The sequence below is a fragment of the Oncorhynchus tshawytscha genome, linkage group LG13 (assembly GCF_018296145.1).
Source record: "Oncorhynchus tshawytscha isolate Ot180627B linkage group LG13, Otsh_v2.0, whole genome shotgun sequence".
Taxonomy (NCBI): domain Eukaryota; kingdom Metazoa; phylum Chordata; class Actinopteri; order Salmoniformes; family Salmonidae; genus Oncorhynchus; species Oncorhynchus tshawytscha.
Genome location: NC_056441.1, coordinates 12,687,326 through 12,714,302, shown reverse-complemented (window position 1 = coordinate 12,714,302; position 26,977 = coordinate 12,687,326). Strand labels below are relative to the sequence as shown.

Here is a 26,977-nt window from a genome sequence, read left to right as displayed (position 1 = left end):
GTCCAACAGTGACCAATGTACCATGGCGCCGGAGCAGAGAGCAGACGTTTTACATGCCACCAACCGATTGTTTTTTTGTTTGTGTGTTTATCTGCGTTGTTTGGAACTTATTTTTTAACTCTTTTTGAAGATAATGTTGCCACTACCATATCTTATGACCAAAAATAACTTCTAGACATCAGGACTGCGATTACTCACCACGGACTAGCAGAATCCTTTTTCTTCTTTCAGGACTCTGATGAGCCCGAGACGGAAGAGATACGGCTCCCTCGGGAACAGGCCCCGACCACAGTGATCTGCGTGAAGAGGAGGCGGAGAAAGAGGGGCCGGAGAGCGGGCAACCTTCTGAGGAGTCGGAGGCGATCAAATAAACCCCCACTCCCCTCAATTCTGCTAGCAAACATGCAATCTTTGGACAACAAATGGACGAGTTATTGGGAAGACTAAACTGCCAACAGGACATTAAAAACTGGAACATCTTATGCATCACGGAGTCGTGGCTGAAAGACGACAATACCAACATACAGCTGGCTGGTTATACGATGTAGCGGCAGGATAGAACAGTGGCGTCTGGTAAGACAAGGGGCGGAGGTCTATATATTTTTGTAAACAACAGCTGGTGCACAATATCTAAGGAAGTCTCGAGCTATTGCTCGCCTGAGGTAGAGTTTCTCATGATAAGCTGTAGACCACACTACCTACTGAGAATTTTCATCTATATTCGTTGTAGCTGTTTACATACCACCATAGTCAGAGACTGGCACTAAGACAGCATTGAATGAGCTGTATTTGGCCATAAGCAAACAAGAAAACGTTCACCCAGAGGCGGTGCTCATAGTAGCCGGGGACTTTAATGCAGAGTAACTTAAAACAGTTTTACCAAATTTCTATCAGCATGTTAAATGTGCAACCACAGGGAAAATAACTCTAGACCACCTATACTCCACACACAGAGACGCGTACAAAGCTCTCCTTACCCTCCATTTGGCAAACCTGGCCATAATTCCATCCTCCTGATTCCTGTTTACAAGCAAAAATTTAAGCAGGAAGCATCAGTGACTAGATCAATAAGAAAGTGGTCAGATGAAGCAGATTCTAAGCTACAGGACTGTTTTGCTAGCACAGACTGGAATATGTTCCGGGATTCCTCCGATGGCATTGAGGAGTACACCACATCAGTCACTGGCTTCATCAATAAGTGCATCGATGACGTCATCCCCACAGTGACCGAACGTACATACCCCAACCAGAAGCTATGGATTACAGGTAGCATCCGCACTGAGCTAAAGGGTAGAGCTGCCACTTTCAAGGAGCGGGACTCTGAAGTTTATAAGAAATCCCGCTATGCCATCCGACGAACCATCAAACAGGCAAAGCGTCAATACAGGACTAAGATCAAGTCATACTACACCGGCTCTGACGCTCGTTGGATGTAGCAGGGCCTGCAAACCATTACAGACTACAAATGGAAGCACAGACGAGAGCTGCCCAGTGACAAAAGCCTACCGGACAAGCTAAACTACTTCTATGCTCGAGTGGAGGCAAATAACACTGAAACATGCATGAGAGCACCAACTTTACCGGAAGACTGTGTGATCACCCTCTCCGCATTCGATGTGATTAAGACCTTAGACAGGTCAACATTCACAAGGCCACAGGGCCAGCTGGATTACCAGGACGTGTACAGCGAGCATGCGCTGACCAACTAGCAAGTGTCTTCACTGACATTTTCAACCTCTCCCTGTCTGAGTCTGTAATACCAACATGTTTTAAGCAGACCACCATAGTACCTGTGCCCAAGAACACTAAGGTAACCTGCCTAAATGACTACCGACCCGTAGCACTCCCGTCTGTAGCCATGCTTGCGTGCTTCTACACCTGCATTGCTTGCTGTTTGGGGTTTTAGGCTGGGTTTCTGTACAGCACTTTGAGATATCAGCTGATGTACGAAGGGCTATATAAATAAATTTGATTTGATTTGATTTCAAAGGCTGGTAATGGCGCACGTCAACACCATTATCCCAGAAACCCTACACCCACTCCAATTTGCATACTGCTCCAACAGATCCACAGATGACGCAGTCTCTATTGCATTCCACACTGCCCTTTCCCACCTGGACAAAAGGAACACCTATGTGAGAATGCTATTCATTGACTACAGCTCAGCGTTCAACACCATAGTGACCTCAAAGCTCATCAATAAGCTAAGGACTAAACACCTCCCTCTGCAACTGGATCCTGGACTTCCCGACGGGCTGCCCCCAAGTGGTAAGGGTAGGTAACAACACATCCGCCACTCTGATCCTCAACACAGGACTGCACGGCCAAGGAACGACTCCAACACCATGATTAAATTTGCCGATGACAACAGTGGTAGGCCTGATCACCGACAACAACGAGACAGCCTATAGGGAGGAGGTCAGAGACCTGGCCGTGTGGTGCCAGGACAACAACCTCTCACTCAATGTGATGAAGACAAAGGAGATTGTGGACTATAGGAAAAGAGTACCGAGCACGCCCACATTCTCATCGACGGGGCTGCAGTGGAGCAGGTTGAGACCTTCAAGTTGCTTCATGTCCACATCACCAACAAACTAACATGGTCCAAGCACACCATGACAGTCATGAAGAGGGCACGGGAAAACCTGTTCCCCCTCAGGAGACTGAAAAGATTTGGCATGGGTCCTCAGATCCTCAAAAGGTTCTACAGCTGCATCATCCGAGAGCATCCTGACTGGTTGCATCACTGCCTGGTACGGCAACTGCTCGGCCTCCATCCTCAAGGCACTGCAGAGGGTAATGCGAACGGCTCAGTACATCACTGGGGCCAAGCTTCCTGCCATCCAGGACCTCTATACCAGGCGGTGTCAGAGGAAGCCCCTAAAAATGATCAAAGACTTCAGCCACCCTAGTCATAGACTGTTCTCTCTGCAACCACACGGCAAGCAGTCCTGGAGCGCCAAGTTTATGCTTCCAAACAGCTTCTACCCCCAAGCCATAAGACTCCTGAACATCTAGTCAAATGGTTACCCAGACTATTTGCATTGCCCCCCTCCACCCACTGCCACTCTATGTTGTTATCTATGCATAGTCACTTTAATTAACTCTACCTACATGTACATACTACCTCGACTAACCGATGCCCCCGCACATTGACTCCGTACCGGCACCTCACTGTATATGCTATTCTTTTAGTGCTGTATCTCATATAACATATACATTAGAAAAACATTGTTCTTTCCTTGGTGCTCTGTCTGGGGTACCAAGGTAGGTGATGTCTGTGTCCTCTGGGCTACCAAGGTAGATGGGTTGGTGATGTCTGTGTCCTCCTGGTCTCTGTGGACTCACGGTCCTCCTGGTCTCTGTGGACTCACGGTCCTCCTGGTCTCTGTGGACTCACGGTCCTCCTGGTCTCACGGTCCTCCTGGTCTCTGTGGACTCACGGTCCTCCTGGTCTCTGTGGACTCACGGTAGTGTAGGTTGTGTGGTTCATATCCAGACAGCCATCTAGACCATCCCCATGAGTCAAAAGGTACAGATGTCATGATGAATCCCTGGGTGTCCCAAATCAAAAATATATATAGGACAAAACACACATCACGACAATAGAGATACCACAACACTACTTTAAGAGAGACCTAAGACAACACAGCATGGCAGCAACACAGCATGGCAGCAACACATGACAACACAGCATGGCAGCAACACATGACAACACAGCATGGCAGCAACACCGCATGGCAGCAACACAGCATGGTAGCAACACATGACAACACAGCATGGCAGCAACACATGACAACACAGCATGGCAGCAACACATGACAACACAGCATGGCAGCAACACATGACAACACAGCATGGCAGCAACACATGACAACACAGCATGGCAGCAACACAAGACAACACAGCATGGCAGCAACACATGACAACACAGCATGGCAGCAACACATGACAACACAGCATGGCAGCAACACATGACAACACAGCATGGTAGCAACACATGACAACACAGCATGGCAGCAACACATGACAACACAGCATGGCAGCAACACATGACAACACAGCATGGCAGCAACACATGACAACACAGCATGGCAGCAACACATGACAACACAGCATGGTAGCAACACATGACAACACAGCATGGTAGCAACACATGACAACACAGCATGGTAGCAACACATGACAACACAGCATGGCAGCAACACATGACAACACAGCATGGTAGCAACACATGACAACACAGCATGGTAGCAACACATGACAACACAGCATGGTAGCAACACATGATAACACAGCATGGTAGCAACACATGACAACACAGCATGGCAGCAACACATGACAACACAGCATGGTAGCAACACATGACAACACAGCATGGCAGCAACACATGACAACACAGCATGGCAGCAACACATGACAACACAGCACACAGCATGGCAGCAATACAACATGGTTGCAGCACAAAACATGGTACAAACATTATTGGGCAGAAACAACAGCACAAAGGGCAAGAAGGTAGAGACAACAATACATCACACAAAGCAATGAAAACTAGAATGTTTTTCCCCCATGTCTTTATTGATGTGGTTTTCCCTACCGAAAGACAAACATTGTTCTCTAACCAAGAATATAATAACAGACAGAATAACAGAATATAATAACACCAGACCTGAATGAAAGAACACGATCAATATTGCCATAGTCATAACAGCATGTGCAAAGACTCTGTAATATGTAGAAATGTCAACTTTAAACTGCATCCTACTATACCGCTAATTAATGTAAACCATTTCACGCGTGTGCACTGTGCATCAAATTCAAACAAAAGAAAAGATAAAACATTGGGGTAATCTATTTCAACATAACACTTCTGTGTGAGCACACAGTCTACTGGCACATGAACGGACCGAGACTGTTCTTGCTTACAAGCAATAAAAAGCCTTACACCTGTCGATTGGTGGCAAGACTCGAACACTCGCCTCTGTGTGCGTTTCCCAACTGGCACCCTTATTCCCTAGATAGTACACTACTTTTGAGTAGGAATAGGGCACTGTTTGAGAAGCATACCTGTACCATGGCTACTGCCGGATACCCATTCAGAATGGGCTTTCTCTGTGAAGTATAGTCTAAAGTACCAAGTTTGGTAAAGTTATTCAGACAATTGCCCATAGTCTCTGGGGGTAAACACGAGTTCAGTGGAAAACTCCAGGATCAAGACAGACAGGGTAAACCAAAAGACCAGTATTCACGCTAACCTGTTTCAACTGGACAGGATTTAGAAGAGCGGGTGCCAACTAGACCGCAGTTAGACACACACACGCACACACACACGCACACACACACACACAGAGAGACCGAGAGAGAGCGGGAGAGAGACTGAGCCAATAAACTAACTGTCTAGTGTCTCCCATCAAACTAGATCATCTTCCAGAAAGGCCAGTAACCGGAATCAGAGGTTTTGTTGAACTTCTATCTGTGCCAAGTTCATTTTAAGTAAATATTTATAATGTTACTTTCCTTGTAAAGGATGCAAAAAACACATCTTAAAATCTAGAAAAAGAATAATTAACAAATCAATTAATAAATCATAAGAAATGACTGATAATCATTTCAAAACTATTCATAAGCAGCTTTTCAAAAGGATACTTCAAGATACTTCAAGATTTTTCAAGATCTACTTCCTCAGCATCAGATGAACTGGTGGACACCATGTTTTATGTCTCTGTGTCCAGTATGACTCTGGTTAAATAGATAAAAGGGCCTCATTGCCAAAGTCCAGAAGCATCCCTTTAAAAACAACCTATGAAAATTTAAAATATACAAGTGTCATACATGTCAAACATGTTGTCAAATTTGGGCAATTAAAAATGAGGCCAGACCTTGCTTTGTTAGTTTCATTAGTTAAATGGATTCCAGTGATACACCAGTGTGAGTGATTGGGCCAAAGCCATGCCAAAAGCCAGGGGCTGAAATTAAACTCACATTAAATACAAAATACGGCCTGTGTCTTTCTGGCTTGGTTAGTAGTGTCTTACTGGGCTCCATGGCACACAAACATACATTTTTACAGAACCAAACATGTTAACTTCCTGGCAGTCATTAATGTTGTAATGATTGAAAAGCAACAGCTTTCCTTTGGTTGCCACATCCATGGTACACAGATCACCAAAGACAAAATAAAACAATTCATGGGGTGCACACAGACAGCATTCAATTCAGGAGGTGCACACAGACAGCATTCAATTCAGGGGGTGCACACAGACAGCATTCAATTCAGAGGGTGAACACAGACAGCATTCAATTCAGGGGGTGCACACAGACAGCATCCAATTCAGGGGGTGCACACAGACAGCATCCAATTCAGGGGGTGCACACAGACAGCATCCAATTCAGGGGGTGCACACAGACAGCATCCAATTCAGGGGGTGCACACAAAACATTCATTGTAACATTATCAGCTTTAAGTATGTTTAGTGTTTCAGAGGGTCTCCTTCCATAAATAGTGAGAACGTTGAACTAATAGAATGCAATACCTGCAAACTTGGATGGATACACATTGCCTTCGAGACAGATTCTTGAAAAAAAAAGTAATTTAATATACTTAGAAATAAAAGGCAGCAGGGCGACACAGCAGGGCGACACAGCAGGGCGACACAGCAGGGCGACACAGCAGGGCGACACAGCAGGGCGACACAGCAGGGTGACACAGCAGGGTGACTCAGCAGGGTGACACAGCAGGGTGACACAGCAGGGTGACACAGCAGGGCGACACAGCAGGGCGACCCAGCAGGGCGACACAGCAGGGCGACACAGCAGGGCGACACAGCAGGGCGACACAGCTAGCACAGTTGACCGAATAAGTCTTTGTATACTGACAGCAGTACTCTGACAGCAGTACTCTGACAGCAGTACTCTGACAGCAGTACTCTGACAGCAGTACTCTGACAGCAGTACTCTGACAGCAGTACTCTGACAGCAGTACTCTGGAGAGTTGTTGGAGGCATGAGTTTTGAATTTTTTATTGCATTCCAAATGGTACCCTATTCCCAACACATATACATACATGTGATATATATGTGTATATATATATGTGTATATATATATATATATATATATATATATATATATATATATATACATACATACACACATGTGATATATATGTATATATATCATATATATATATATTATATACACACACACATATATTATACACACACACACACAAATATATGTGTGTGTATATACATACATACATACATACATACATACATACATACATACATACATACATACATACATACATACATACATACATACATACATACATACATACATACATACATACACACAAACAACTATGTTTTACCAGAGCCCAGCCCTGGTCAAAAGCAGTGCACTAGAAAAGGGAATAGGGAGCCATTTGGGATGCAGCTCCCTTTTAAAGTGCAGTATCCAACTCCTGGTAGGGTTTGAGTGTTATATGTACTGCATACATCCTCATTCACCATGGACTAAGTGAACCCAGTTACTTTAAAGTGGCATTTTAAAGCTGAAATGTAGTTCTCTGTCTCTCTCTGTAGAGTCGACCTCTCTAAATAACCCCCTAATGAACTGCTCCCGTCGCTCACAACCCAAGGCATTCAGCAGGGAAAAAACGTATTTTTAATAATTTGTGTGCCTGCTGCTGTGAATTAGCTACCGGTGCGTTTTTCTCTCCAGACATACTTGCTGACGGCACACAGGCTGGCACTCAAAAATGCTTATCATTACAAAAACTCATCTACTGGCTACCTTCCATTCCCCAATATTAGCACAAGTAAAATACATAAATAAAAACACTACTGAATAAATAAATGCTTTTTTTCTCCCCTTTGTTTGAAATGGAACTCATTTTGGCACACAAGGTTTTTTTGAGGTGCCAACCCCCCCTCCGCCCCCCTCGCCCCCTCTCCTCAGCTGGTGGTCTACATATGTGTGAGTGACACAACCTGTTCGGCACTAGCTCCTCCCTCCCTCCTTTCCCTAGCATAACATTCCCCCTACTCATTAAGCGGAGGAGTTTCGAGTTTCCCCGTTCTCCCCTCTGCTCCTTAACAGCAGGCTGCAGTACATCCATCAGAAGAGCTGCATGAAGAAGTCAGGAGCCCAGTCCAGGGCGGTCTGGGCCACAGCCAGAGCGGCCGCCCCCAAGGTGGCTGAGATGCCCCACACGGCCATCTTGATGAGCTGGTTGGCAGCCTGGTTGGGCTGCGTGTCCCTGGACAGGACCAGCTGGGAGTCTGGGCCTCCGAGGCCTCGGGCCCGGCCCTGGAGGAGCTGCCGACGTAGGACCGAGTCTGGCCGCTGCTGCTGAGTGGCCGCCTGGAAAGCCTTGAAACAGTTGATGGTGATGCTGGAAACAGACAGAAGTAGATACTGTCTGAAAGAAACACTTTCTCATAACAGTTATTCATCTCTGCCGAGTTAGTTATGGCTTACGAGTTAGTTATGGCTTACGAGTTAGTTATGGCTTACGAGTTAGTTATGGCTTACGAGTTAGTTATGGCTTCCAAGAAAACTGAAACGGTAGACAAATATACATCAATAAGAAAGACCAAAGGGAAAGAGACAGATGAAAAAAAGTAAACACCATATGGGAGGGAGGGAGGGAGGGAGGGGGAGGGAGGGAGGGAGGAAGGGAGGCAGGGAGGGAGGGAGGGAGGGGAGAGAGAGGCAGAGAGAGAGAGAGAGAGAGAGAGAGGGAGGGAGGGAGGGAGGGAAGGGAGGCAGGGAGGGAGGGAGGGAGGGGGAGAGGCAGAGAGAGAGAGAGAGAGAGAGAGAGAGAGAGAGAGAGAGAGAGGGAGGGAGGGAGGGAGGGAGGGGGAGAGGCAGAGAGAGAGAGAGAGAGAGAGAGAGAGAGAGAGAGAGAGAGGGAGGGAGGAGAGAGAGAGGGGAGGGAGAGGGAGGGAGGGAGGGAGGCAGGGAGGGAGGGAGGGAGGGGGGGAGGCAGGGAGGGAGGGAGGCAGGGAGGGAGGGAGGGAACAGTGCCCTATGGCCTTAACAAAGACACTTCATATGGCTACAGCTTTTTCTCAATTACATTAGCAACACAACACCAGAAGCACCAGCTAGTGCTGATGGGTAAGACCACAGCAACACACATTTTCCTCAACAGTTCGGAGAAAAACATCATTAAAAAATCATAAAATATTCACTTCCATTTCATTATCATCCCTCTGGAAGTAATAGTAAACATGGCGCTGCAATACCAAATGCAAATGCCTTTTTTCCTGATTATGAACCTGGCGAAAAAACACAAAAAAACACACAAAAAACGTGGCGGTTAATGGCAGAAAAGCGCCTCTGGGAAAATGGTACCCTGAGCGTTCACGCCTGGGCTGAGGGGCTCAATGTCTAAGTCTTTCACTCTCCTCTTTTAAAGAGGGCTTTTAGAGTGTCCCTTTCTTCAATCTCTCTCTCTCATTAGTATAATTTGCTACTGCTCCCAGGATGAAAATAGCTGACAGGTAACAGCAGAGCAATTAACTTTTAAACTTTCACTTTAAACAGCTTAACACCCCAGAGGGCCAGGTTGTTCTGATGAACCTCCTGTAGTGTACATACTGTAGTGGTACACCGGTGACTCCTATCACTTACTCCTCTCCTACGGCATTCCAAATGACACCCTATTCCCTATATAGTGCACCACTATTGACCAGAGCTCTATGTGCCCTGGTCAAAAGTAGTGCACTAAATAGGGAATAGGGTGTCATTTTGAATACACCCTCTGTGTGACAGTGACAGTGACGGTGTACTGTGCAGTCAGTGGCTGGCTTAGCCCATGTTCTCTCCTCTCATTTCTCCTCCTGTTGAAAGGGACTAGGACCTCGTCAATGACCGTGACTCTTTGAATACAGCTGACAGGATAGTGAGCTGATGACTGTGATCAAAGCAGCTCATTCTAAACCTTGAGGGAGTTGGGGGAAATATTTTGTCAGGTAGAGGTGGCTTTGCTGGTGTCTTAACTTAGAAATGAAGTATGTTGTCATTTCAGGGATAGAGGGCCATTTCAAAATGAATTTGGCTATTGGCCTTGTGAGCCTTCCATCCTGTGCCCATCTGTCATTCTCTGTGACCGTGGCACACTGTAGCCAGTGTTCCTGTGCCGCAATAGTTGTGTATTCATGTTTTAATTCATGTTTAGCTTTAGTACACCAGCGATGCGTCCTAAATGGCACCCTATTCCCTAGGCCGAAGTAAAGTAGGGACACAAGAGAGGTCAGACGGGTGAGTCGGCATGCAGCTGTCCTCGTGACCCAGAAGAAGCAGAGGATGATCAGTGTGGTTGAGTCGTCACAGACAGGCCCTGTTCTGTTTGTCGTGGTGCCACCGGGAGCTGCTCTCTCAGCCGTGCAGTGTGACGCAACACGACCCCCCTGCTCGCGCTCTCCCTCTTTACTTTTGAGTCCCTCTCTACCGCTTTCCTTTGCCCTCCCCCCTATACACAGAATAAGTGGGTCACTAGTTCTAACACTTGACCTCACACGTCATGTCATTCACCACTCTACTACTGAGCAAGGGGAGGGGACACAAGGTCATATGTTACTCTACATTAGGTCAAAGTTAAACAAACACAGACATGACCTTCCTTAACGGAGCTAATGCCAAGTCTCGAATTGGAGACCCCCACAGCCCACTCTCAGTCTGCCGAGCTCTGCTAGGTCAAATTCATTAGACACTAAAATGGAAGGAAACGGACTGAAACAGGGAGAATTCTACCTGAAATGTCCAATAAGTAATGCTCATTTTCCTTTTCCATTGCAAAACATTGTTTGAATTAATGATTGTGACCCTGTCTTCTAGATGTCGCCTCCTCTCTCTACCCGATGTTACCTGTTGCCTGCCTGACTGACTGACTGACTGCCTGACCTTACTACAGGAAGGAAGCAACCAGAAACCAGCCATCCAGAGAGCGTGGCACTGGCAGTGTCACTACATTGCCTGTCAGGCAGATATTTGTATCCGGCTGTCACTCAAGGCCTCTTGTCAGCAATTTCATTTACACCCGGAGAGGAATGACTGCAGCGCTGGTGGAAGGATACGGACCGAGGGATGACTGTAGCGCTGGTGGAAGGATACGGACCGAGGGATGAATGCAGCGCTGGTGGAAGGATACGGACCGAGGGATGACTGCAGCGCTGGTGGAAGGATACGGACCGAGGGATGACTGCAGCGCTGGTGGAAGGATACGGACCGAGGGATGACTGCAGCGCTGGTGGAAGGATACGGACCGAGGGATGACAGCAGCGCTGGTGGAAGGATACGGACCGAGGGTTGACTGCAGCACTGGTGGAAGGATACGGACCGAGGGATGACTGCAGCGCTGGTGGAAGGATACGGACCGAGGGATGACTGCAGCGCTGGTGGAAGTATACGGACCGAGGGTTGACTGCAGCGCTGGTGGAAGGATACGAACCGAGGGATGACTGCAGCGCTGGTGGAAGGATACGGACCGAGGGATGACTGCAGCGCTGGTGGAAGGATACGGACCGAGGGATGACTGCAGCGCTGGTGGAAGGATACAGACCGAGGGATGACTGCAGCGCTGGTGGAAGGATACGGAGCGAGGGATGACTGCAGCGCTGGTGGAAGGATACGGACCGAGGGATGACTGCAGCGCTGGTGGAAGGATACGGACCGAGGGTTGACTGCAGCGCTGGTGGAAGGATAGGACCGAGGGTTGGACTGCAGGGTTGACTGACCAGCGACTGGTGGGTGGAAGGATACGGACCGAGGGATGACTGCAGCGCTGGTGGAAGGATACAGGCTACGGAGAGGGAAAGTGAGGGAGGGAGGTAGGGGGTATGTAGATATCACGGTCACCTGTGAATTGGTATGGTAAACACTCACAACCAAACACACAAAAAGAATCAGCACCAAGCATCATATCACACAACGTCATGACCTTCAAGATGTTAACACACAGACTGGTTTACAATCATACGTTGCCTTTGCGTATGAAACCCACATTTTTAGACTGAGTATGAGAGAGAGGAAGGAAAAATGAATGCAGTGGCAACTGTTCGCTTTCGTTGGAGGGAGCTCTGTCAGAGGTGATTGTGCACAAGGTCTAACTGGCTAATCCGTTTCCAACGCCTCTGTGCTTCCCAGCATGCTCGCTGTCGCTGCGCAGGAACCACTGCCGTGCCAGCCCCCACTCCATCCCCCCCTCAACCCCCCACCGCCTGGCTCAGAGATGTGCCGGAGGTGATATCACTGTCCCCCAGTGCAGCCTCAGTGGAGGCCAAGCCGGCTACATCACAGTCCTGCTGGGCCAGCCGCTTCTCACAGTAAATCCAGAAGGCTGGGAGGGGAGGCCCCTCAACCAAACAGCCAACCAACCAACTGCTGCTGGAGGAGCTGATGCACTGGGTGGGGTACAGCTGGCAGCTTCTGCAGGAAAGAAGTGGTAGGCTAAATTCTGTTGATTTGATTGTGATAAATCACAATGTTTCTTAATCATCAGAAAATTGTCACTGAAGAGGCCTGAAAAAAGCTATTGAGGGAGAACTCTACATCACCACATCCTCCCCATTGCAGCCCATTTGAACCACATCCTCCCCATAGCAGCCACATCCTCCCAATTTCAGCACATTCTAACCACATCCTCCCCATCGCAGCCCATTCTAACCACATCCTCCCCATTGCAGCCCATTCTAATCACATCCTCCCCATTGCAGCCCATTCTAACCACATCATCCCCCTTGCAGCCCATTCTAACCACATCATCCCCCTTGCAGCCCATTCTAAATCACATCCTCCCCATTCTAACCACATCATCCCCATTGCAACCACATCCTCCCCATTGCAGCCCATTCTAATTACATCCTCCCCATTGCAGCCCATTCTAACCACATCCTCCCCATTGCAGCCCATTCTAACCACATCCTCCCCATTGCAGCCCATTCTAACCACATCCTCCCCATTGCAGCCCATTCTAACCACATCCTCCCCATTGCAGCCCATTCTAACCACATCCTCCCTATTGCAGCCCATTCTAACCACATCCTCCCCATTGCAGCCCATTCTAACCACATCCTCCCTATTGCAGCCCATTCTAACCACATCCTAACCATTGCAGCCCATTCTAACCACATCCTCCCCATTCTAACCACATCCCATTGTAGCCCATTCTAACCAAATCCTCCCCACTGCAGCCTATTCTAACCACATCCTCCCCATCGCAGCCCATTCAAATTACATCCTCCCCATTGCAGACCATTGCAACCACATCCTCCCCATTGCAGCCCATTCTAACCACATCCTCCCATTGCAGCCCATTCTAACCACATCATCCCCACTGCAGCCCATTCTAACCACATCCACCCCATTGCAGCCCATTCTAACCACATCCTCCCCATTGCAGCCCATTCTAACCACATCATCCCCATTGCAGCCCATTCTAACCACATCCTCCCCATTGCAGCCTATTCTAACCACATCATCCCCACTGCAGCCCATTCTAACCACATCCTCCCCATTGCAGCCTATTCTAACCACATCCTCCCCATTGCAGCCCATTCTAACCACATCATCCCAATTGTAGCCCATTCTAACCACATCCTCCCCACTGCAGCCCATTCTAACCACATCATCCCCATTCTAACCACATCATCCCCATTGAAACCACATCCTCCCCATTGTAGCCTATTCTAACCACATCCTCCCCATTGCAGCCTATTCTAACCACATTCTCCCCATTGCAGCCCATTCTAACCACATCCTCCCCATTGCAGCCTATTCTAACCACATCCTCCCATTTGCAGCCTATTCTAACCACATCCACCCCATTGCAGCCACAGTCTCCCCATTGCAGCCACAGCCTCCCCATTGCAACCACAGCCTCCCCATTGCAACCACAGCCTCCCCATTGCAGCCACATCCTCCCCATTGCAGCCCATTCTAACCACAGCCTCCCCATTGCAGCCCATTCTAAAGTCAGTCAGACAAATAGAGCCAGAAACCAGGGGTTGGAGTGCGGTGAAAGCTACTAATTTCATCTCCGCCCCAAGAACAATATTGGGGCATGTACCACACAACGCAGCCTTCCCAAATTACCCACTCCCCCTCTCCCCACCCCCCCCTCTGATGGAGATGGGGGTTTTCATGCTAAATAAGACAGCCCCATAATTACCTAGGGACTAGGCTTATTTATTGGATAGCTGGCATCTGCACAAGCCCCCCCCCCCTTCTCTCTCTGTGGTGTGACGAGTGTGACGTTGAAAAGAGAAGAGAATACATCCCAAACCCAGACAACTAACCCTCCCATCCTTCTCCACAACCTTTTCTGACAAGAGGCAGGTTTTCTCTCTCGCTGCCTGTCAGATCTAAAGTCAACCACATTGCTGTCACTGGATCCAAAACACTGTTTAGAAGACATTTCTGTCCACCAGGGACACATGAATAGAGGGAGAACAACACTGCTCTTGCGGGCATGCTAAAGGTATTCATTAGCTCCCGCTGGTGTTGATACCATCATAAAAGTGAGACTAGCAACCTACCTGTGGGGGGAAAAGGAGAAACGTGCAGGGATCTACAGGCTCAATCTCACAGACTGACACATAGCGTTAGCATACAAAGGACTGGGATGCCGACAGGCAGGACTGAACATCAGCCACATCACAAAAGACACTAAGGAGGAAGAGGATCAGCTCCAGCATCATGAGAATAGTCTGTGGTGTGGGCTGGGGGACTTTGTGCTCAACAACACCACCTGCTGGACATGTGGAAAACCACAGAGAGCTCTACTCTACTCGCAGTCAAAGTTAGATCAACTGCGAATACTACACAGGGGACTATCTCCCCGCACGTTCCACATGTTTCAGGCCAGTTCAGACTAAAACCTGATTGTTGGATATGTGAATATTGTAAGTCTAGAGTGTGGTACGTTCAGCCCAACACACTATTGGGAGCACACTGCCTGCCCTCCAGGCCACCTACAACACCAAGTGTCAAAGGAAGACCAAGAAGATCATCAAGGACCTCAGCCACGGCCTGTTCTCCCATCCCTCAGACGTGGCAGTATAGGAGCATCATGGCTAAAACTGAGATTGGCCAATAGCTTCTACCCCCAGACAACGGAACAGCCACCACTAGTCAGCTTTGAGGTCCAGATCTGAATTTGAGGGGTCTAGAGGATCCACGCCAGGCCTGAACAGTAAAACCCCATCGGTTGCAGCAGACAGACATCCACGAGTCTGCAGGTTGGATGGAATCCCCTGCTGGGTCTACACTGCAGTTCATTTTCCACCGTCTACAAGCTCAATCTGACTGTGCTACATTTGGTTCCAAGTAATGTCTCCTCCGTTACCAAGTGACTGGCAGGATCCACATCTCCATTAATTCCTAAGCCAGATGTAGCAGGAGCCTCTGCTCTGTTCTTTAGATCATAGATCCTGACAACAGTAGTCATAACACTGGACTAGTTGGTTGAAGCAGTCTCCTCCCCTGTACTGTAAGTTATAGAGAGAGACCCTGACACACTCACCTATTGCGGGACTGCAGAGCAGCACGCTTGGCCAGCAGGGAGGGCGGGTAGCGGGTAAAGAGGCAGTGGGCCTGGGTGATGAGCTCCTCGTAGGGCAGGTCCTGGGGGATCTTAGACAGGAGTTGGTGCACCATGGCCATGTCACACTCGGTTTGCTTCACCTCCTTCTCCCTGTGCAGGACGATCTACAAAGGAGACAGAATATTAGCATGCTCTGTCCGATTCAACCAATCAGTAGAGAGTGGTGACAATTCGTCTAGCTACATTCTGTTAAAACCCAATTAATACGTTTCAAATCGACATTCATAGTAGATCAACGTCTACCATGTACATCAGACTTATACACCAGACTGTGTTCTGATCCGGGAGATGTGCGGTGAGTAACGATTTTGGGTTTTGGCCGGGCACAGAGTCAAAGGGTTAAGCCCCCCCCCCGTGCCTAGTAACCTGAGGAGTCAGGACGAACTACTGCGCCTAGTAACCTGAGGAGGCAGGACGAACTACTGTGCCTAGTAACCTGAGGAGGCAGGACAAACTACTGTGCCTAGTAACCTGAGGAGTCAGGACGAACTACTGTGCCTAGTAACCTGAGGAGTCAGGACGAACTACTGTGCCTAGTAACCTGAGGAGGCAGGACGAACTACTGTGCCTAGTAACCTGAGGAGTCAGGACGAACTACTGTGCCTAGTAACCTGAGGAGGCAGGATGAACTACTGTGCCTAGTAACCCGATGGTAACCTGAGGAGGCAAACTACTGTGCCTAGTAACCTGAGGAGGCAGGACAAACTACTGTGCCTAGTAACCTGAGGAGGCAGGACGAACTACTGTGCCTAGTAACCTGAGGAGTCAGGACGAACTACTGTGCCTAGTAACCTGAGGAGTCAGGACGAACTACTGTGCCTAGTAACCTGAGGAGGCAGGACGAACTACTGTGCCTAGTAACCTAAGGAGTCAGGACGAACTACTGTGCCTAGTAACCTGAGGAGTCAGGACGAACTACTGTGCCTAGTAACCTGAGGAGGCAGGACGAACTACTGTGCCTAGTAACCTGAGGAGGCAGGACGAACTACTGTGCCTAGTAACCTGAGGAGGCAGGACGAACTACTGTGCCTAGTAACCTGAGGAGGCAGGACGAACTACTGTGCCTAGTAACCTGAGGAGGCAGGACGAACTACTGTGCCTAGTAACATGAGGAGGCAGGACGAACAACATTTCCTGACTGCTTTGTATCCCAACTTCAAAAGGCCTCAGGCCCCCTTTGGTTTGCATGCAGCTCCAATATCTAGCAGGGGATAGGCTTATGGAAGGAGAAGAAAGGGGCCATTTAAAGCAATCTAGCACAAACACAGCTAGTCCTCCACACCAAACCTCTGGTGAGTTCATTACAGTTGTTTAATTAACTGGTCTAGCTACAACAAAGTGCCCTGGATTCCTGTGCTTGCTTGTGTGAGTGTGTGTGAGTGTGAGTGTAAAAAGATAAATCCTTGCCTTTTCTTTTTGAAAAACTAGTTTGCTTTTGCTGCTGACATGTAGTCAAAAAAACAACTCCATTTACAAAGCGCAGAGCGAGAAAGACACATTTGAAGTTTGGCGAGATATCACTTCCCCAATACCATCTAATGAGAGCTTAGTGGAATGTGCGGACTATGTTTTGTCCTTTAGTGACCACTGCCCTATACACTGAGAGGACAAAACATTAAGAACACCTGCTCTTTCCATGACAGACTCACCAGGTGAATCCATGTGAAAGAGATTATCCCTTACTGATGTCACTTGTTAAATCCACTTCAAATCAGTGTAGATGAAGGGGAGGAGACGGGTTAAAGAAGGATTTTTAAGCATTGAGATCATTTAGACATGGATTGTGTATGTGTGCCATTCGGAGGGTGAATGAGCAAGACAAATTACATGCCTTTGAACGGGGTATGGTAGTAGGTACCAGGCACACCGGTTGGAGTGTGTCAAGAACTGCAAAGCTATTGGGTTTTTCACACACAACAGTTTCCCATGTGTATCAAAAATGGTCCACCATCCAAACGACATCCAGCCAACTTGACAACTGTGGGAAGCATTGGAGTCAACATGGGCCAGCATCCCTGTGAAACGCTTTCGACACCTTGTAGAGCCCATGCCCTGACGAATTGAGGCTGTTCAGAGGACAAAAGGGGGTGCAACTCAATGTTTTGTTCACTCAGTGGAAATAAGAGTGCATCCCTGAATTCACCTCAGATAGTATTTTGGGCATGGTACAGTCACTTACAGAAAATACACACGGCCCCAAAAATATGTTCAGCAGACAACTTGGAAGCACACAGGTGCAGGTACAGAGTAAGGTAGAAGAAACATGTCCATTCCTCACACAAATGCACAACAACATATCCATTCTATAGTATTCGATTACTATAAAACAGAGGTCACAGTTAAAATGGTGGTTCTTACCACGGCAGCGAAGTAGATGGCCATCAGGGGGTGTGAAGCCAGGAAGAAGTCATAGAGCCTGAGAACGTGACGGAACTCAGACAGGACGTGGCCGTACCATGTGATGAGCCAGCTCAGAGCAAAGATGGTGCCCACCTCGGCCCTGCAGCAAAACACATGAGGCAGTTATACAGTTATACATTTTTTGATAATGTGACAGGCCAGAGGTACGCTATACATACACACAAACATACGTGGACACCCCTACAAATGAGTGGATTTGGCTATTTCAGCCGCACCCATTGCTGACCGGTGTATAAAATCGAGCACCCAGTCATGCAATCTCCATAGACAAACATTGGCAGTAGAATGGCCTTACTGAAGAACTTTCAACGTGGCACCGTCATAGGGTGCCACCTTTCCAACAAGTCAGTTCGTCAAATTTCTGCCCTGCTAGAGCTACCCCGGTCAATTGTAAGGGCTGTCATTGTAAAGTGGAACCGTCTAACCGAGTGCTGAAGCGCGTAGCACGTAAAAACCGTCTGTCCTTGGTTGCAACACTCACTACCAAGTTCCAAACTGCCTCTGGAAGCAACGTCAGCACAAGAACTGTTCGTCGGGAGCTTCCTGAAATGGGTTTCCATGGCCGAGCAGCCGCACACAAGCCTAAGATCACCATGCGCAATGCCAAGCGTCGGCTGGAGTGATGTAAAGCTCGCCGCCATTGGACTGGAGCAGTGGAAACGCGTTCTCTGGAGTGATGAATCATACTTCACCATCTGGCAGTCCGACGGACAAATCTGTGTTTGGCGGATACCAGGAGAACACTATCTGCCCCAATGCATAGTGCCAACTGTAAAGTTTGGTGGAGGAGGATTATTGGTCAGGGGCTGTTTTTCATGGTTGGGGCTAGGGCCCTTAGTTCTAGTGACGGGAATCTTAACACTACAGCATACAATGACATTCTAGACGATTCTGTGCTTCCAGCATTGTGCCAACAGTTTGGGGAAGACTCTTTCCTGTTTCAGCATGACATTGCCCCCTGGAGGCTGTTATAGCAGCAAAAGGAGGGTCCAACTCCACATTAATGCCCATGACTTTGGAATTAGATGTTTGACGAGCAGGTGTCCACATAATTTTTTGGTCATGTAGTGTGGTCATGTAGTGTGGTCATGTAGTGTGGTCATGTAGTGTGGTCATGTAGTGTGGTCATGTAGTGTGGTCATGTAGTGTGGTCATGTAGTGTAGTCATGTAGTGTAGTCAAAGGTAGAGGAAAGATGGAGGAGAGAGTGTGCTGAAATAGCAGTGGGCCAGATTCCAACCCATGCTGCAGGGATATTTTCCGGAGGCAGCAGCTTCGAACGCCAGACCAGCCTAGGCCATGTGAACAAGTCAAGCGAATTCAAAGTACATCGTCACAGAGTCTCAATACACTTTACAAGAGGGAATAAACAGCAACAACATCGCTCAACCTCTCATTATGAAAAGCAACATCGACAGCTAATTTGTACACTGGCTAATTAAAAAACACCAGTTGAAGTCTCACTAGCTGATGTCACAGGAGGTTGGGGATGATGGGTTCGTGGTAATGGCTGGAGCGGAATTACTGGAATGGTATCGAATACTTTCCATGTGTTTGATGCCATCACATATGTTCTGTTCCAGCCATTATTATGAGTTGTCCTCCCCTCAGCAGCCTCCACTGGCTGGTGCACAGAAAAATCCAATCTCCTTCTCCTGCTGGGAGGGGGAAAGCCCAGCACTTATCCTGTATTTGCCTCCAAAGTGGGGATGGATGTCTTAGTGAAATGTGTAAATAAAGCAAAGGCTCTGGTCAAAAGTAGCACTATATAGGAAATGGTTTCCATGGAAATAGGGTGCCATTTGAGACGCACGGATGCCAGCTTCTGTGAGTAAGGACGGTCACACACTGATGATGTAATGATAAGACTACAGAGAGCCCAGTCCTAAAGGCAAGGCATTAGGCATGGTTCACTACAGAAGCCCTTTGGACTGCACTTCTTAATGCAGCTCTATTTTAGGAGCCAAAAATGGCTCTTGGGTGATTGCACGCCAGCGGGAGCTGAAAAATATTTTGGTATCTCAGATTGTTCTGGCAATTCGCACATAGGAACTTCATGCTTTTTACTTTTTAATGTCTTAAAATGAACGAATTCACACAAAAAAAGGGTAGATATATTTGTAATGTTGAATACATGTGTGATGTTTTATTTCAGAATCTAGACATACTCCATATAGTATGGCACACTATAAGGAGGATAATGACAGCAAGATGTACGGTTCATCATGTACGGTTCACAGATCATAAGGTCTTACATAACACATCTAAAAAAAGGCTTAAAATGTCTGCTTTCATCAGATTTCTCTCAGAAATGGTTGGTGATACAAAATGTAAAAAGCATTTCAAAACATCCTTCCTCTCAATGAAGTTTATTATGTGAAAATTGCCAGAACAAATCGGAGATACCCCCCAAAAACATTCTGCTGGCGTGGAACGATCCTTTTCCAAGTTGTTATTTCTGGGCTTGGCAGGAGAACAACTCATTGTTGAGTGCGGCTCATTTAAATCCCCTGTGTCTAACATCCATAAGCAGCCCTATAGTCAACTTAACATTTAGGATGGAAACCACAACAGCAACAATCATTACGTTGTCAAATGTCTTGCCTCTATAAGCCTTTCATTTAGTTAAAATTAAGTAATGCCTACTTATAAAAACTAGGCTAAAGAACTGTTCTAGCATCAAATACTTATTTGGGTAGCCTAAAAGCAGTGGCAGCAGGGCCAGACAGAGCACACCAAACCTGTGGGCTACTGTCTCAAATAGTAACTTATTTTCTAGGTAGGGCACTAGCCTACCGTACTTTTGACCAGGACCCATAGAGCTCTGGTCAAAAGTATTACACTATATAGGGAGATAGGGTGCAATCTAGGGTGCAATCTAGGGTGCAATCTGGGATGCAGCCTTCTGCTCGTGGCCCTACGCTAGGCTACAGTGACCAGAACAGAGACAGTAGGCTAGAAACCTCCCGCCAGCCCGTGTCCCAAGATGCACCCATATTCAATATTTATCACTATATCCTCCTATTCTCTACATTTTACAAGGGACCACTATCAAAAATAACTTTATTTTCTAGCAGGGCCTGGGGATGCTCTGCACGCAACAGAGAAAGAGGGAGGGGGGGAGTGAGTGAGTGAGTGAGTGAGTGAGTGAGTGAGTGAGTGAGTGAGTGAAAAACTCAACACTAGAGGTTTATGTGATACAGGTTACCCCATAAAAATCCAACACAACACCCAGGACACAAATAAGACGAGGACAATATCAAGTACTGTGGTAGTGTGTGTTAGTACACCACACACTGGGGTTTTAAGAGGGTTACAGGCACACTTTGACTAGCATTCAAATAAAACACAGCTTCAGGTTTTGAGTCAAAACATTGATCCTTGTCTGCCGCCTTTACATTTCCTCTGAGCTGGATGAAAAACATGTCTAGCGTGCGAAAACAGAAGTCCTCAACCATAGCTCATTGTGACTTGCCAGCACAACAATCATATTGACGCTGAAAAAACCTTAAGATGGTTGACAATCAAAGACATGACATTGACAGAACACAGTGACAGCACAGTGGAAGGCGGTGGAATCCTTTGACTGGCTGACAGCTAGCTGTGGAGACAGGAAACCAAGGCCCGTTCTTAACTCAGTCTTCCCAATTAAATCCCACCGTGCTACACGTGCTTGTCAGACCATCAATTATACAAACACATCAAATAAATAAGAAATCCAGTCTTTTCTCATTCTCTAGCCCTCTGTTCTGTTGTCTCATAATAACTACACACACTGATGGCAAGGCAGGTAGAGACGGATTGATTTTACTCTATCCTATTGATTACTTCTATCTCTCTCAGTTTGACTCGATTGTAATTAATATCCTGGCTGCGACAACCTGCCTTTCCAAGACAAAAATGTACCCTCTACTGCCCCCTTCAGGATAGAAGAGTGGGAAGCATGGCCGGTATTCATAAAGCATCTCAGAGTATGAGTGCTGATCTAGGATCGGTTTTGCTTTTTGGATAATAATGAATATAATTACATCCTAGATCAGTATTCTACTTTGAGAGCCTTCATGAATATGGGCGCCGATCATTAGGTCGCAACTGCAAATATAAAAACAAATTTTGCTGATAGAAAATATATTTTCACAAGGCAATAAGGTAAAACATCTGAGAGATTGTTCTTTAACACATAATAAAGCAAAATACATTCCACTTGTAGCAACTGAAAAAAAACATCAAAACTTTAGCTCATGAATCCAAGTTTGAAGTTGGGGAAAACTGGTAGAATTACTTCAAAGTGAAGGTGTATTCCTTGCAGCCTTGCCTTGCTTGTCATATACCATTCAAACATGCTATCTGATCTTTTCTCAAAAAATCTGGATTTCCAATTTCCCTAAAGGACACAAGTAAACACATACACACATTTTTTAAATAAATAAATAAAAATATATATCCAAAGCTGTCATCCAGGCAAAGGGTGGCTATTTGGGTGGCTATTTGGGTGGCTATTTGGCAAAGGGTGGCTATTTGGGTGGCTATTTGGGTGGCTATTTGGCAAAGGGTGGCTATTTGGGTGGCTATTTGGCAAAGGGTGGCTATTTGGGTGGCTATTTGGCAAAGGGTGGCTATTTGGGTGGCTATATGGCAAACGGTGGCTATTTGGGTGGCTATTTGGCAAAGGGTGGCTATTTGGGTGGCTATTTGGCAAAGGGTGGCTATTTGGGTGGCTATTTGGCAAAGGGTGGCTATTTGGGTGGCTATTTGGCAAAGGGTGGCTATTTGGGTGGCTATTTCTGTCACATACACCAGATAGGTTTCACCCAACCTCTGATGTGTGGATATTTATTTATTTGTATTTATTTATTTAACCTTTATTTAACTAGGCAAGTCAGTTATGAACAAATTCTTATTAACAATGACGGCCTACCAACAGGCAAAAGGCCTCCTGCAGGGACGGGAGGTGGGATTAAAAATACAATTAAAAAATAAATTAAATATAAATACAGGACAAAACACACATCACGACAAGAGAGACAACACTACATAAAGAGATACCTAAGACAACAACAAAGCAAGGCAGTAACTCATGACCTGAACCACCTACTGAGATGTGCCTTTTGTTTAGTAAATCAGATGATACTATGAGGTGCTAGGGAGGCTGGATTGGGTCTTTAACTCTGTAACAAATCCACACAAAAAAAACTAAGAATTACCTCAGCATGAATTCATGTAGCTGTGGATCAACTTGCTCCAGTATTGGCATTAGGTAGTTCAGTATGTGCTTGGTGCTGTCCATGGTAGGATCCATGAAATCCCTGCAGGAGCATGTGGCCATGATGGACACAGAGAAGGGAAGCCATCTTTGTTGTGTTAAAATGTTAAAACAAGGGGTATAATACGAGAACAGGGTCGCAATATTATTTTGAAATCTTTCAAATACTTGTCAAATAAAAATAAAATAATGTTGCATGCATCGTAAAACAACAGACTAACAGTAAAAATCTGTGTTTAATTGAGCTTGCCTGGCGCAATGAAACCAATGGAATAGTCAGAAAATTGCCACGCCCACCCATCTGGCACTAGAGTCAGGCTCAAGCAAAATCTCACAGTAGTTGAAAGATTTCAAATACTATTTCAACTCAGGCCTGGGCTGTTATTTATTTATAAAGAGTCTCATAGTAAGTGTCCTAATATAGGATCAGATTTACCTTTAATAATGAATAACATTATACTGTATATGGGCAGGGGAGGGACCTGATCCTAGATCAGTAACAACAGCAATAACCCTCATAATGAATAACAGTATACTGCATTATTGGCAGGGGGGGCCAGATCCGATCCTAGATCAGTAACAGCAATAACCCTCATAATGTATAAGATTATATACAGTATGGGCAGGGGAGGACCAGATCTGAACCTAGATCAGTAACAACAGCAATAATCCTCATATCTACCTGAGGTGGTGATTGGAAAGGGTCTCCACCATGGCAATGGCCATGCGCTCTCCAACCACCAGTAGGAAGGTGACCACGATATCATGGTAACCCTGGTAGTAGTGTAACGCAGGGTTCTTCTGTAGGACAACCAGGATGATGTCGATCAGCTGTTCCTGTAGTACCTGCCTCTCGTCCACACGCATGCCTGGGGAGAAGAAAAAAAAACATGGCTGTATCTCAATACCGACTGGGGAGAGGGGGAAAAAAAACATGGCTGTATCTCAATACCGACTGGGGAGAGGGGAAAAAACATGGCTGTATCTCAATACCGACTGGGGAGAGGGGAAAAAAACATGGCTGTATCTCAATACCGACTGGGGAGAGGGGAAAAAAAACATGGCTGTATCTCAATACCGACTGGGGAGAGGGGAAAAAAACATGGCTGTATCTCAATACCGACTGGGGAGAGGGGGAAAAAACATGGCTGTATCTCAATACCGACTGGGGAGAGGGGAAAAAACATGGCTGTATCTCAATACCGACTGGGGAGAGGGGAAAAAACATGGCTGTATCTCAATACCGACTGGGGAGAGGGGAAAAAACATGGCTGTATCTCAATACCGACTGGGGAGAGGGGAAAAAACATGGCTGTATCTCAATACCGACTGGGGAGAGGGGAAGAAAACATGGCTGTATCTCAATACCGACTGGGGAGAGGGGAAGAAAACATGGCTGTATCTCAATACCGACTGGGGAGAGGGGAAGAAAACATGGCTGTATCTTAATACTTCGGGGAAAAAAAGGGGTAGCCGCAAACCCTATCGCTCTGATTCAATCCATATATTAACAACCAACGTATAGGCAGCAAACCTCAGTGTCTCCATGCCTGTCAACAGTTTGCTTTCATCATTTAATTAACTTCAAGAACACTAGACACTGATACACGCAGCCCATCTCTGGTAGACACAAGGACTGGATTGAAATCTGTTTCCATCATATTGGTTTTAGTTTTATTAATCAAGTCTCCTTCAATCAGTGGTCATGATGAAGAAAAGGAAATAAGGAAATGCTTAAGGAAGCCACTGAACAACAGTATTGAGATGCCCCACAGTAAGGCCCTGAGTTAACTGACAAAGGGAGGAGACCATGAAGTATCAGCTGACCCCTGATCAGATCAAATGCACATAGAATGGAAGTTACTCACTCACTGTATTTTATTCAATGGCAGCGAGTAAATTGCCTCTAATCTAATCTAATGTATTATATTCTATTGTATTCTATGTCAGGCACAGTGAGTGAGTTACCTCTTGGGAAACGTTTCATGGACCTCCTGACATCAAGGAGCACCTGGTTGAAGTCCTTGTGGTTCTCTCGGATATCCTTGGCTGGAATCAAAACACAACTGCTTGGTGTCCACCCCCCTCCCAACCATTGGTTTCAGTTGAACATACAATATTCATCAGTGCTACTGCCAAAGGCCTTGAATGTTGCCTGTGGGGTATTTACGTTGCACAGTTTTGAGGACTAAGGAGGAGTTAACGTTGATAGAAGCCACCTGAAGTTAATGAAGTTAATAGCAGGCTATATTCATTTAACATACATCAACAGACTATAGACAGCTAGATGCATGCTGACACAATGCAATGTACAACTTGGCTCACATGGCGGTAGATTACTAAGGCGTCATAGGGATAGTTTCTACAGCCATGTCTCAGGGCAATGGCCAACTGCAATAATGGGCATCCATATTCCTCACATGTAAACATCTCACTCACTTGGTTTAGCAGGCAAGTTGTACACATTGACGCTGAGCAGCTTGGGCCAGACTTTCCTCCTGATCTCATCTGTAAGAAGGCCTCCCTCGCTGACGGCCGCCCTCCGCAGGGTCTCAATGTCCACAGGGTCACAGTTCAGGGCCTGGTGGATCTCCACCAGCTTCAGCTTTTTCCATGACTCATGCTCTGTTTGACAACAGAAAATATGAATTGAGATCATACATGTCATGCAATACGGTCTTGACTGTGGTCACGGTTTGCTTGGATGATATCCCCAGTATTTCTTGAGTACCACTGCAAGCAACGGCTCTTTGTCTATGCTGGTATGTTGAAATCACTTTTTGTTAGTCAACTCCTTCAACATAACGCTATTTAATTTCAATATGTAAGTTAAAAGTGCTTGCTTTTCACACTTAATACTGTTACTAATGTAAAATGTAGTGCATATAGTTAGCAATAGTATCCCACCAATTGCAATCTTGCCTTGCTTCAACTGCAACTTTACTGACAGTAACTACTTTGATAGTAACTACTTAGTAACTACTTACTTTTTGCAGGTTGACATGTTTTGATAAAGAATGAGTGATTATGAATTCTAGAATGTGCATTTGTATTGCCATTAAGAATTATGGTTCATATGGATCAATCCCATCCAGGCTCTGCTCTGGGTCAATCGACGGTCACGTTTCTTTGTTGTTCCACGTAGCATGTCTGGCAGCTGGCCAGCCCGAGGGAGGACTCATACAGAGCTAGTTACATGAGAAGCTATGCATCTATTCAATTAACAACTGTACAACTATTCTCACCATGTACTATATGGGTAGATTATCTGCAATTTGGTAATGATTTAGTACTGATTGATTAAGTTTACCTCCATGTTGCTGTGCATTTCCATTCCCATTCACCCGGGCTCCTGTACCTTGCTGGTGTTTCCTTCCCTTTTTCATATCCTGTTAAAATGAATAGAGCATCAACAGTGTATATGTTGTGCTATCGACACTTGCAGAAATAAATCCAGCTTTAAAATAGTTTATCTAACGACAGAAAAATAGCAATTAAAACGAATTCAGAGCATGAGCTGTCATTTGTCAAACAGCTGTTCCTGTCCATCGGCACTTGTCCCAGGAAATCAACGGAAGTATTATTTTGAGGCGGGATTTATATTTTATGTTATCTGATTGGCGAAAAGGGATCTCGTTCTAAAAATCTACGCATCTTAATGGCTCATTCACTGTCAATTGT

At 46.4% G+C, this 26,977-nt stretch overlaps 1 protein-coding gene across 1 annotated transcript; it reads right to left on the bottom strand.

The window, feature by feature from the left end:
* Window positions 1-7,648: 7,648 nt before the first annotated feature.
* On the bottom strand, window positions 7,649-26,877 carry zgc:63863 (TBC1 domain family member 20). Its single transcript, XM_024440854.2, has 8 exons — window positions 26,607-26,877; window positions 25,736-25,921; window positions 25,265-25,345; window positions 23,979-24,165; window positions 23,238-23,339; window positions 17,972-18,113; window positions 15,533-15,717; window positions 7,649-8,398 (listed from the first exon to the last, which is right to left on the bottom strand). The coding sequence occupies exons 1-8, from the start codon at window positions 26,680-26,682 to the stop codon at window positions 8,122-8,124; spliced, it is 1,236 nt and encodes a 411-aa protein (XP_024296622.1). The 5' UTR covers window positions 26,683-26,877; the 3' UTR covers window positions 7,649-8,121.
* Window positions 26,878-26,977: the final 100 nt, after the last annotated feature.